General features: G+C 38.3%; 1 protein-coding gene and 1 long non-coding RNA gene across 5 annotated transcripts in view; one reads left to right on the top strand and one right to left on the bottom strand.

The window, feature by feature from the left end:
- Window positions 1-12453, bottom strand: part of PLCB1 (phospholipase C beta 1) — a 702259-nt gene that overhangs the window by 77047 nt on the left and 612759 nt on the right. For 2 of the 3 annotated variants that reach the window (XM_043602869.1, XM_043602868.1), the window contains exons 31-32: window positions 12197-12283; window positions 51-168 (exon numbers count right to left, since the gene is read on the bottom strand). In XM_043602869.1, coding sequence (XP_043458804.1) covers window positions 70-168; window positions 12197-12283 — 186 coding nt within the window. In that variant the 3' untranslated portion in view covers window positions 51-69. The remainder of the gene's footprint in view (window positions 1-50; window positions 169-12196; window positions 12284-12453) is intronic. The other variant, XM_043602867.1, reaches the window with a different exon arrangement.
- The window catches only part of LOC122496561, a 35947-nt gene that overhangs the window by 23034 nt on the left and 460 nt on the right, over window positions 1-12453 (top strand). The window contains exons 3-4 of one of the 2 annotated variants that reach the window (XR_006300857.1): window positions 10433-10533; window positions 12345-12436. This is a non-coding gene — a long non-coding RNA (uncharacterized LOC122496561). Of the gene's footprint in view, window positions 1-10432; window positions 10545-12344; window positions 12437-12453 lie in introns of both variants that reach the window. The other variant, XR_006300856.1, reaches the window with a different exon arrangement.

Raw genomic sequence — 12453 nt, 5'->3', positions numbered from 1 at the left:
GGCCATATGCCACCCCTCTCTCAAAAGCGACCCCTCCCATCCAGTCCTACCTGGCCGGAAGGATGGTAGTCACCACTTGAGAGCTTGAGGGTTGGGGGGAGTAAAGTTGGGGGAAACAGAGGGATCCTCATGGCAAGTTTCCGACAAGAATGAGGAGGAACCGTCCCCCTGTGTGGAAAAAAAGGGAGGCTGTCATTTTTGTGGCATTGAAATTGATTTCTAATAATCTGTTGTTTCAAATTATTTGTCTGGGAGCTTTCTTGGAGTGCCTTCTAGAATGGAGATTTAAAATCTCCAACTCCTTTGTCTATTCCAACACTTCCGACCACAAATGCAATGGGACTGGCAACTGAATTATCTTTGGTTTCTTCCCATTCTTCGTAGGAATTAGATGCTAAGTATGATTGTAACTAGCAGTTTTGAGAAATTCTCTACAAAATCCCACTACTATCAAGACTTGAAAAAAGATTGTAATGAATCACTGACAGCAGTTGAACAGTGTGGCCCAGTGGGACTGGGCTTAATGGCTATGCTTTTCTCTCTCAAAGAGAGAGGATTGAGTTTTAAATGCATCGAGCTAGTTTTGCTAGCCCTCTACATAAGTCACGTGCCAGGCATTGTTTCTGGGTGCCTAGACCTCAAGAGCATCAGTGAGCAAAACAGTCGAAACCCTTGCCCTCCATGTAAATCCACTGGGGAGGGAACACTGAATGACACACCTAAAAAAGAAGTAAATGACCTAATGAGGGAAGGTGATATATACTGTGAAAAACAGGAAGTAGAGCCGAATAAAAGGAAGAGGAGATGCCAGCAATGGGGGAGTGTGGAAAGTGTGGTCATGGAGGGCCTCTTTGAAAAGAAGTCTTTGAGCAAAGACTTGAGCAACAGGAGGGAGTCGCCCAAGCGGACCCTTAAGAGATGAGCATGCTGGGCAGAGGAAATACTCCATACTACAGTCCAAGGCAGCCCCTGTCTTTTTGGGGCCCAGCACGGAACTCAGGATGGCTGGAGTGGAGAGTAGGTCAATGAGAAAACAAAGAGGGGATGCCGCAAAGTGGAGTCAGATCATGTGGGACCTTATAGACTTTTATTCCTGACAGAGATGGGAGCCATGAAAGAGTCTTGAACTGAGGAGCGACCTGATTTACATTCTAAAAGATGACTCTGGCTGCCCTGTTGGGAATAGATATGTGGAAGTGGGAAGACCAGTGAAGAGGCTATTTAGAAATCCATTTGAGGACTGATAGTGGCTTTGGCTAGAGTGCTGCACTTGGTACCTTAACAATTATAAAGAAGTCTTAACTGTTTTATGATACTTTGCAAGTCTTGCGATAGTTTTGATTCCACCTAAAACAAAGTCCCAATAATAAATTTGAGAATTGCAACAGCTTATTATGTATTTCATAAAACCTAAGAACTACTTAAAAACAAACAATATGTAAGTTTCAAAGGAAAAGGAAAAGACATCCTTTTTAAAATAATTTTTTTTAATGTTTATTTATTTTTGAGACAGAGAAAGAGAGAGTGAGAGTGGGAGGGGGGCAGAGAGAGAGGGAGACACATAATCTGAAGCAGGCTCCAGGCTCTGAGCTGTCAGCACAGAGCCCAACACGGAGCTCGAACCCACAAACTGTGAGAACATATCCTGAGCTGGAGTTGGACGCTTAACCAACTGAGCCACCCAGGCGCCCTGGAAAAAAAAAATCCTTTTGAACCAAAGCTAGAAGACAAGATATTTCCTATTTTCTTTATGTCACCAAAAACATATAGGTGCTGCTGGCTACTGTCTTAGACAGGATTTCCCATATGCTAGCATAATTAGGGAGGGCAAAATCCATGTGGATGCCAAAATAGTTAAACATGTTAAGCTTCCCCCAATTGTATAGAGTTGTTTGGGTGTGAGTGTGTGTGTGTGTGTGTGTGTGTGTGTGTGTGTGTGTATGATGATCATAAAAGGTATGTCATGAAGAATCCATGCAAACTATCAGAATCATCATGCCCTGTTTATTATTCCATCACAAACATCAGCAAAAGTTAAAGCCACCTCTACTGATAAAACTCTTTGAAATGTGGAATTCTTTGAAATATGAAAATATTACTTATCTTGGTTTCAGCCACAAATTCAAAGGTCTCCTTGTCAAATTCAAAGATTATCCTCAGCAAATGATTATAATAAATGCAGAAGACTTGTATCAATTGATTTTTATTGACAGAAAATGCATAAGCAGGACTCCACATGGTAGATTTGTTACATTAATTTGGCCTTTGGGCAGAATACGTGCACAATAGAGAATATGACTCTTGCTCTTAGAAACGGCTTTCCTAGTGTGGACTGAAATTTTCTTCAGCATTGTTCAGTTCAGTGGTCATGGATTTTTTCCTTCTGCAATAGCTTTTCATCTGGTCTCTGCATGCTGCTTCAACAAATGTTTCAAAGCACCAAGACATTTCCCATTTGGATATTCTATACGTAAATATTTCTCTGGGTTTTCCTTTGCCATCTTTCCCCTAAAAATGTTGAGGGCCATGGCAAAATCAGGTAGTGGTTTCCCGAGGTCAATGAAATCTTTAAATTCTTTGTTTTAAAAAGTATTTAGGACGTGTTATGTTCGACTATTTTTATTATTCTAGTTATACCAAAGCAGGGCTTTAAAAACAAACTAGAGGGGCTCCTGGGTGGCTCAGTCGGTTATGCATCCAACTTCAGCTCAGGTCATGATCTCATGGTTCATGAGTTTGAGCCCTGCGTCAGGCTCTGTGCTTCCAGCTTGAAGTCTGGAGCCTGCTTCAGATTCTGTGTCTCCCTCTCTCTGCCTCTCCCCTGTTCTTGCTCTCTCTGTCTCTCTCAAAGAATAAATAAACATTAAAAAAATAATAAAATAAAATAAAAACAAACTAGGGATACATTTGGAATAAAACATCTAATTAGTATTGGCAAAATTCACATAAATGGTGTTACAAGGGCAGGCACACAGAGTAGAAGTCAATTCAGAAGTTTTCGTGGGCCATCTATGGTTGTATGGACTCTGTTGCTTAGGGGGGTGGGCAGATGAAAGTCAGTGGGATTAAAGTCCATCTCATCCTATTCCTAATGTTAAACCTCAGTTCTTTCTGGGAAGAGTCCAAACCCCATCAACATATACACTCTCTGCTCTAGCAGGTCATGAGTATTTGCTTTGGATCTCCTCCCCTCTAAACTATACACCCATCATGACACTCCCACATTTCCTAATCTTTAGGAAAGAAAGTAAAGACAAATGAAGGGGAAAGTAAGTTAATAGGGTAGAGAAAAGGGGGAGGAATCAATGGCAACCATGTGAACCTCCATTCCGATTTTGTTTAAATCTCAAACGCAGTTGCCTTACAGGGGTTAATAGATAAAAGAAATCCATGAGGGGAATGCCATGTGGGCCTAAGGGGAGCCTCTTCTCAGACCTAGGGATTTGTCTACAGGTTGGCTGTCTGTAATCATATAATCTAATTTTTAAAGAGAAATTGATTTTTTTAAATAAGAAAATTTCTGAGTATTAAATATTAGTGTGAGGGTTTTGTAATGTGCCAACTTGGGTAGGCTGAACTACATTTCCCAAAGTTCCGTTTCTGTATTTTTCCAGGGTGAGTTACAAGGGAGACTTTCCCAAGAGTTGGAGGGCTGAGGAGGGAGGCAGCGACCATTCTGTAACACACACGTGTTGTTGCAGATCTGCTGAATGGGGTCTGGAATCACCTTCCCTCCTCTTTGGGTTTTCCTTTAGTTGTTCTGCCTCCTGGCTGTGTGTGTGTGTGTGTGTGTGTGTGTGTGTGTGCGCGCGCGTGTGCGCGCGCGCATGTGCGCACGCGCAGCTCTGTGATAAAGAGTCTCCTACAGGTTCTGCTTCTCCAGGTGAATCCCAACGAATAAAGATGTTAACTAATTCAAACATTTTAGAAACACCATGTGGGGATTTTCTATTTCTGGTAATGGTTGGTTAGGCCACTTGGACCATCCTTCCCACTGAAAATGCCTAAAAAGGCTGGATGTGATATTAAAACTATATTCTTTAAACAACCTAAGAGCCACAAAAATTTAAAGAACGATCAGGCCCAAACTGCAGGGACATCAAGCCTAGACAGGCAAGCCACTTTTGCCCTGAGGGCGTTTGCTAACACTGGAAATTTTGAATTCATCTTTTGAAAGCCTTGTAGGGTGGGGCCACAACTCCAAGCCTGTGGCTTGTACAGAATGAGGAATCTCACAGGAAACTTTCCTTATAATAAGCCAGGCACACAGATTGTTGATTTGAAAATAAACCAGGGGCACCTGGGTGGTTCAGTCAGTTGAGCATCTGACTCTTGATTTCAGCTCAGGTCATAATCTCACAGTCATGGGATTGAGCCCTGCGTCAGGCTCTGTGTTGGGCATGGAGCCTGCTTAAGATTCTCTCCCTCCTTCCCTCCTTCTCTCTCTGCCTCTCCCTCCCTCTCTCTTTCTCAAAAACAAAACAAGCAAAAAACCAAACAGAACTTACAGAATTAAATAAAACACAAAAGCTGGAATTAAAAAACTCTGTGGAAAAGTATAAGAGCAGTGTAAACAAAGAATTTGTGAATTCAAAAAAGGGCCAGAGAAAAATTGCCCACAGGGCAGCACAGAGATATGAAAAGATGGAAAATACTGAAGAGTTACAAATCTGAGGTGATGGAGTAAAAGGTCCATTTTATTTTATATATAAATAACATGATGGAAGCCATTTTTGCTGACACTATGGCTGAGTTTCTGCAGAACTGAGGAAAGTTATCCTTTCGGTGACCTCAAACACATATTTAGACACATTTTAGAAAAACTGCACAGAATATAAGAAAAAAGTCCTAAATGCAATAAAAGGAGGAAAAATACAAGTTATTATCAAAAGAATTACACTGAGGCTAACAGCTTCTCAATAACAAGAGAAGCCAGAGGACAGTGGAATTTTATCTTCAATGAACTAAAAGCAAATAACCGTCAACCTAAAATACCCAGTGAAAGTATCATTTCAGAATTGGGGAAAATATAGACATTTTCAGATGAAAATGAAAACAAAGCCAAAAACCTCAAAGAGTTTGCCACCTGTAGACTGTATAAAGGAACTTCTTTTTTTTTTAATTTTTTTAAACGTTTTATTTATTTTTGAGACAGGGAGGGACAGAGCATGAACAGGGGAGGGTCAGAGAGAGGGAGACACAGAATCTGAAACAGGCTCCAGGCTCTGAGCCATCAGCACAGAGCCCGACGTGGGGCTCGAACTTGTGGACCGCGAGATCATGACCTGAGCCGAAGTTGGCCACTTAACCGACTGAGCCACCCAGGCGCCCCTGTATAAAGGAACTTCTAAAGGTGTAGAAGGTAATGGTCCCAAATGGCCAGTCTGAGACATAAGACAGAATGCTGAACAAAAAAGTCTTGTGAATATGTAGATAAATCTAAATGAACACTGACTGTGTAACAAAGAATAAGAATGTCTCATTTGTTCAGAAATGTATAGAATTGTTAATACATTTCAAAAATAAATCAAAAGGAGACAGAGTTAAAACTGTTCTATTGCTCTAGTATTGTGCAGGAGAGTCAAGATAGCCAAGTTTTACATCAAGAAAATAATAAATAACTACATTTTAAAAAAGACAATTATTCACATTGATACAAATGACAAAAAAGTTCCTTCCACAGATAAAAACAAAAAAACAAACCATTGGGTGGGTCTACCAAGACTTGACAATGAGCAAAACATAGTCCACTGGCAGCCAGTTTACACTCTGTGGTCTGGCTTCTATGAGAGGGTCCAATGGGTGATGGCAGGGAGAATACACATTTCCCCATCAAGTTGCAGAGGATCGGGGGACACACAAATGAATCGTGTAAGGAAGAAGCTTTTACTTTAAATCCCCTAGTCTCTTTCTACCTGAACACTGGGAAGACAAGACTACAATCACTACATTGAGAGTTCTGTCTCAGGGCCCAGTGGTCGGTCTGAGAAGACTCACTTCACCCAGAAGGATGAGTCACTCACCCTGTTGGTTCTAAAGATGTCAGGGGATATGAGGAAAATCAGTCTCTATTCCCGTGATGGAGGAAAAAAAAAGGACCAGTAAGCTACATGATGAAATGTTCTTTCTCTATAAATTAAAATGCCCTAAAGCTTCCTGGAATTCTATCTTATTGATGAGCTCAATTAAAACAGAAAACCTGTGTTCTAAGAAGCATCAAAGACAAATTAAGTGTCAGAGAAAAAGTAAATTCCACATTTATCGACTGTTTTATGAGGTTATGGAGATGGTTCATTAAAAAGTCCCCTCAAAAGACAATTCTTCTTATAACGAGAGCCGGTAGCTGCAAAGTGATCAATATACGTTGGAATATTTGCAGCAGATTCAGGGCAACTCCTGATTAACAATGCTTCAACATGTTAAAATAAATCTTTCTGAAGTGTTCAAGAAAAAGGCAAGAGGTCCTTTTTATAATGAATCAGTTTAGACTTGAATGTGACCACAGAAGGTATGGTTTCTCTCTACTGGCAGTTGGGGTGTGAGTTGCTCCTATCACCTTTTGTACACATATACCCTTTTCCTATTGGCTTTGGCAACCTCAGGTATGGAAATCCCAAGGAAACCAATTATGTCACCGAGAGTTCAAAGACTGGCTGGGGTTTACTGCATCTCTCTTAAGAACTCTGAAGCTATAGATTTCATAAAAAGACACACCTTGAACAAAGCTGAAAATAGCATACACTTAGGGACTGAATGAAATGTTTCACTGCTAGGAAACAGGCAACTGAACATTTCTCCAGAATGTAGAACTCTACTGAAAAGGAGCTGAGTATTCTCTTTCAAGGACGTCTACTGTTGTTTGCAACTTAAGAAATTTCAGAGGGACATTTGTACAGGAATACACAGTGTAATTTTACATCAAATTGAGGGCCAAGCTATTTATCTATTGTATCAGTTGCCTCTAGAACTCACCTACTTCCATTTTCCCCAATGCCCTCAAAAATGAATACAAAAGAAATAGACTCATTGATCTCCTTTTTAGTGGGAAAAAAATGGACACTATATATGAAAAAGGCCTGGTACATGTCACAAAGTTGGATGTTCCAAAATAAACTTTCAAACTGTGGCTGGCCAAATTTGGTTCCCTACCAAATATGTGCCAGTAGGATGGAAGTTCTTGGTCCGAGTATGGAAATGAAAGGTTTTTTTTTTGCTTAAAAATTTTTTTTTACCATTTATTTATGTTTGAGAGAGAGCGACAGAGTACGAGCTGGGGAGGGGCAGAGAGAGAGAGGGAGAGACACAGAATCCAAAGCAGGCTCCAGACTCTGAGCTGTCAGCACAGAGCCTGATGCAAGGCTTGAACTCATGAACGATGAGATCATGACCTGACCTGAAGTTGGCTGATTAATTGACTGAGCCACCTGGGCATCCCTGGAAATGAAATGGTTTTAATTGAGGCACATTGTCCTCTGACTGTTCTACTGGAAGGTGGGAATAATTTTAGGAACTTGAGTTGATACTTACAGATCATAAGCACGTGGTTGAGTAAAAGGTTAGAAGGTTGCACTTTGGGTTAATCTTCATATATAACTTGCTCTAAATCCAGTCAGAACTCCCTGCCATTGAAGAACTGTTGTCTTTCAGCAATTGGCTTTTAAATTTCCTTTGTTAAAAAAAGTAATTGTTCAATTTTGAAGGAGTTGTTTGGTTATCACAGGCTTGAAAAATTATGCAGCTTGTGATTGTGGTTCAGAATAGCTCAAAACAGTAATACCAGGAGAATATAGGAATGTAAATAGCTTCCTCCCTGTTTAGGAGGAGGTTAGGAACACTAAACACATTATTACATTAGTTAGAATAACTGGATGAAGAGGGACTAAATGATTATATTTGACGATATGGTGAAAGAAACTGACAAACAGGAAGAAATATGATGCCGTGTGGTGTATATTTTTGTTGTAAGCAAAAGATTAGCCATTATTGGTTTCTAGATTAAAAAACTACTTATTCCACTTTAAAATACTTGAAGAAGGAATCTGTTACCCTCAGTAACCCTTGGTGAACTTTGTCATGCTTTCTTCTTCATAGGAAGGTTGCAATTATCTTTAATATTACCTACTATAGAGTCAACTCAATTTCTTTGTCCAACATTCAGTGATGGAACAGCTCATAAATTTCTAGATGTCATAAAATCATTCTACCTTCTCATCTTTCTAACCGAATGGAACTGACTCAGTTAACCTCTTTTATAAACACTTCTGGTCAGTTTCATTCCCTTGAGTTACTGCACTTTCCATATTGTTTCTGCTTTTGTTACTTTCCTTCATATCTATGTCAAACTTCAAAGCTTCATACTGGATGTGAAGAGGGATTATTTCAAAGCTGGTGCTATCCTATTTCTGGTCCACATCCAGCAATTACAGGAGCGTGAAAGAATGCTATGTTGGCCTGGACTTTCACTTGCCTACATTTGCTGTCCTGTGCTTTGTTCTTTCTCCACACGACCTGCACTTGATCTTATTCACGTCACTATTTACTATTGCTCCTTCCTACCATGGACATTTCCTTTGATCAGCCATTGTGTCCTACAATATTAACAGTCATGATTTCTTATTTTATTATTAAAGTCATGGTTCCGAAGCACAAAATTTATCAGCTCTGAAGAACATCCCTTAATAAATGCTTTAGTTTGACATGAAAACAAAAATCTCCAAGGACAACCTTCAAATCCAGACGCAAGGTGGTCATAAGGGCAACGTGGATGAGAAGCAAAGATATATCACTTGTTCCTATTTACAGTAAAAAATGAAGGCAACAGAAATAATAAGTGCTGGTGAGGTTTTGGAGAAAAAGGAATCCCCATGCACTGTTGGTGGGAATGCAAGTTGGTGCAGTCACTGTGGAAAATAGTATGGAGGCATCAGTACATCCACTACTGGGTATTTACCCAAAGAAAACAAAAACACTAGTTTGAAAAGATACATGCATGCTTCCCTATGTTTACTGCAGCATTATTTGCAATATGGAAATATTATAAGATACGGAAGCAATCCAAGTGTCTACCCATAGATGAATGGATTAAAAAAAGAGGTATATTTATATAATGGAATATTACTTGGCCATAAAAAAAGAATGAGATCTTGCCATTTGCAACAACATGGATGGAGCTAGAGAGAATCATGCTAAGTGAAATCAGTCAGACTAAGACAAATACAATATGATTTCACTCATATATATTTAAGAAACAAAACAAATGAACAAACAAAAAAGAGACAAAAACAAACATTAAATACAGCAAATACATTGGTAGCTATTAGATGGTAGGTGGTTAGAGGGATGGATGAAATAAGTGAAGGGGATTAAGAAGTACATTTATCATGATGAGCACTAAATAATGTATAAATTGTTAAATCATTATATTGTACACCTGAAACTAATATAACACTGCATGTTAATTATACTTCAATAAAAAATGAAAAAAAATACAATAAACAAACATAACACCTCCCAAAGCCCCTTCATATATCATCACATTGGGAGTTAGGGCTTCAACATGTGAATTTTAGGAGGACACATTTCAGGTCATAGCACTGTTCAATTCTGATTATTAGCTATATTTGGACAGACTAAACTGATCATGTGCAGACAGGCTCAGAATTTTACAAAGAAAACAAAACAAAAGTGAAGGCAAAACAACTACTAAAAATTCATAGAAACACTTCAGATCTCTTGCTAAAAGTCCAAAAAAGAAATGGGAAATTGCTATAAATATGGCAGTGGCACACACAATTACCTACCTAACTGATATTTCTATATCTTTGATAAGAAAACATCAGTTTTGTTCCGGTGCCTGTTGACTATGAAACTGAAGATGAGCTGAACTCTCTCCACCCTTTTGAGCAAGCTTTAATACTCTAAGGCAATCGTGAAGATTACACTCTACTACCCATGACTGGTTTAGTAATGGGTATATGGTACAATCCTAGCCAATGAGGAGAAAGCTATTGGGAAGATATAGGAAGCTTTTTCTTAATCTTATAAATAAAGGGCTATAAGATGAAGACATTACCTTTTTTTGCCTTTGAATGACTTATGTAATGTGTTGCATGGAGCTATGGCAGTCATTTTAGGACTGTGGGTTTAAAGGTTAGGCATGAAAGGCAACAAACTGAGATGGCATGGTGCATTCTTTTTTTTTTTTTCTTTCTTTTTTCTTTTTTTATAATATATGTAATTTATTGTCAAATTGGTTTCCATACAACACCCAGTGCTCATCCCAAAAGATGCCCTCTTCAATACCCATCACCCACTCTCCCCTCCCTCCCACCCCCCATCAACCCTCAGTTTGTTCTCAGTTTTTAAGAGTCTCTTATGCTTTGGCTCTCTCCCACTCTAACCTCTTTTTTTTTTTCCTTTCCCTCCCCCATAGGTTTCTGTTAAAGTGCATTCTTGATGAGGTTGCTGAAGTATTCAATTAACCATTCCTCAGACTACAATGCATCTGAACTTGCAGGAATATGACTTACTAAGGTTACTATTGTGTAAGCCAGTTTTAATTGGGTTTTCTGTAAAACTGCTGCAGAATTCACCCTGACAAGTTATCCAACAGTTATTCTTGTAACATTTACCTATGTCCAGTGCATAAGTTTAAAAGCGCTTTAATACCTACCAAAGTTGATTTTAATCCTGATGACCTAGAGCAGTAACTGAAAAGCCTCGTAGGGGTTTTTATACTGAGAGTTACAGAATTGAAACACATTTGTGATTGCATTGTATCTATGAGACAAGTATGAGACATTTTTGGACCAAAGACAAAAACAAAGTGAAATAAAACTCTATGGGAATAACCATATCTCACAAGAGAGATTTTCTTTTAGAAATATAAAAACTGGCTAATAAGAGATCAATCATAACCAATGTATATTATGGCAGTGTACAAAGTAATGATATGTTTGCTTTCAGACAGCATGGATTGAAAATGTATATATCTGAATATATCACCTGGGACTGATTATTAGGGTGTTAATGTGCTGCTTAAATTCCAGTTGGACCTGAATCTTTTGCTCCAAACATTATAAAAGATCCATCAGTGGATCAATGGAAGGTATAGCCATTTCTGAAATCATCTTAAAATTTATTATTAATGTATAATCAACCTAAGATGGTGGCTAAGAATATTTAAACTGTACGTTTACGTGAAAAACAGAAAAATTAGCAGCATATTTAAGTAATTATTAATTCTCAGATTTTCATTACTGCTTCATCTATATTGCCAAGCCTAAAAACTTTAGGAGTTAAAAATATTAAATAAATCTCCTGTCTAATAAATACAAAAGGAGAAGGGCAGAAATAACCACAAGAATATATTTAGAACTAGCTAAAAAAATCTATAAAAAGTAAATTGATGAATGGACTATACAATGAAATGAAAGTAACACTTCTGAGCTTTGCAGGTTTAAAGAGTACTTGTATGAAATAGCTGTACCTTTTAGAGTAGATATTTTAAATGCACATAGGAGAATAATAACACTGAAAAGCATATTTTTCACAAATACTCAGTGATGAATGAAAATATATGTAATGATCCAAAACCAAGATACTCTTTGCCAACCTAAAAGTATTTGATTTACTGATAATCAAAGTTAATATTCATAAAACAATTGATTTTGATCAAACAATAAGCATAAGGTAATTTGAAAGAGGAGACATAATAAACTATTATTATTGGGGGAAAAAAAGATTTGTTTTTTTTTCTGGTTTATGAGAACATTTTGTTGGATTAAAAACCAGGGTGATTTTGGTACAGGACACCCTCTGCTGGACAGAGCCTGACATTACAATATTTTATCAGTACGCAAGAGGCTTGGCTAATTTCTCTAATTTTCTCTGTTCTGGCAGGGAGAGAGGGCAAGTGCCTCAAAAAATACCTGAACCATATCTCAGACCAATTGAAACCAAAAGTTCAAGAGCTGGGTTCCAAGCAATTGCAACGTTTAAAGCTCACTGGGTGATAATAGACCTGTGTGGAATATTGCTATAGAAAGATCTTTACCATGGTTGAGAAAGATACATGAGTTTTACATGTAAGAACTGATCTGAGACTGTGTGCAGGGTACATGACCTACAGAGGTTTTATTGTAATTAAATGGAGGAAAAGTGAAGTTACTGTGTTTTATTATTCGGTTCAGTTTACCTTGGGCTTTTCATCCAGGATCTGCTGACGGATCTCCTTGTGTTTCTCTACAAGTTTTTCTTGCCGTTTACTTTGTGCCTCTTCTAACTATAAGAAAGTTACAAAGAAAGTCATGTTCATCTAACATTAATAAGTGAATGTTTTTCAGAAAAAAGTGGAAAGCTTTTCAGATCGATGTCATACATTTAATAATCTCATATCTTGATCAAGAACTGCCCTTACAAGTATAGGAGACTGTTGGTAAGTGTCAGACCTGG

This window comes from Prionailurus bengalensis, chromosome A3, assembly GCF_016509475.1.
Source record: "Prionailurus bengalensis isolate Pbe53 chromosome A3, Fcat_Pben_1.1_paternal_pri, whole genome shotgun sequence".
NCBI classification, from domain to species: domain Eukaryota; kingdom Metazoa; phylum Chordata; class Mammalia; order Carnivora; family Felidae; genus Prionailurus; species Prionailurus bengalensis.
The sequence above is the reverse complement of the archived record's forward strand: the minus strand, read 5'-3'. Positions and strand labels throughout refer to the sequence as shown.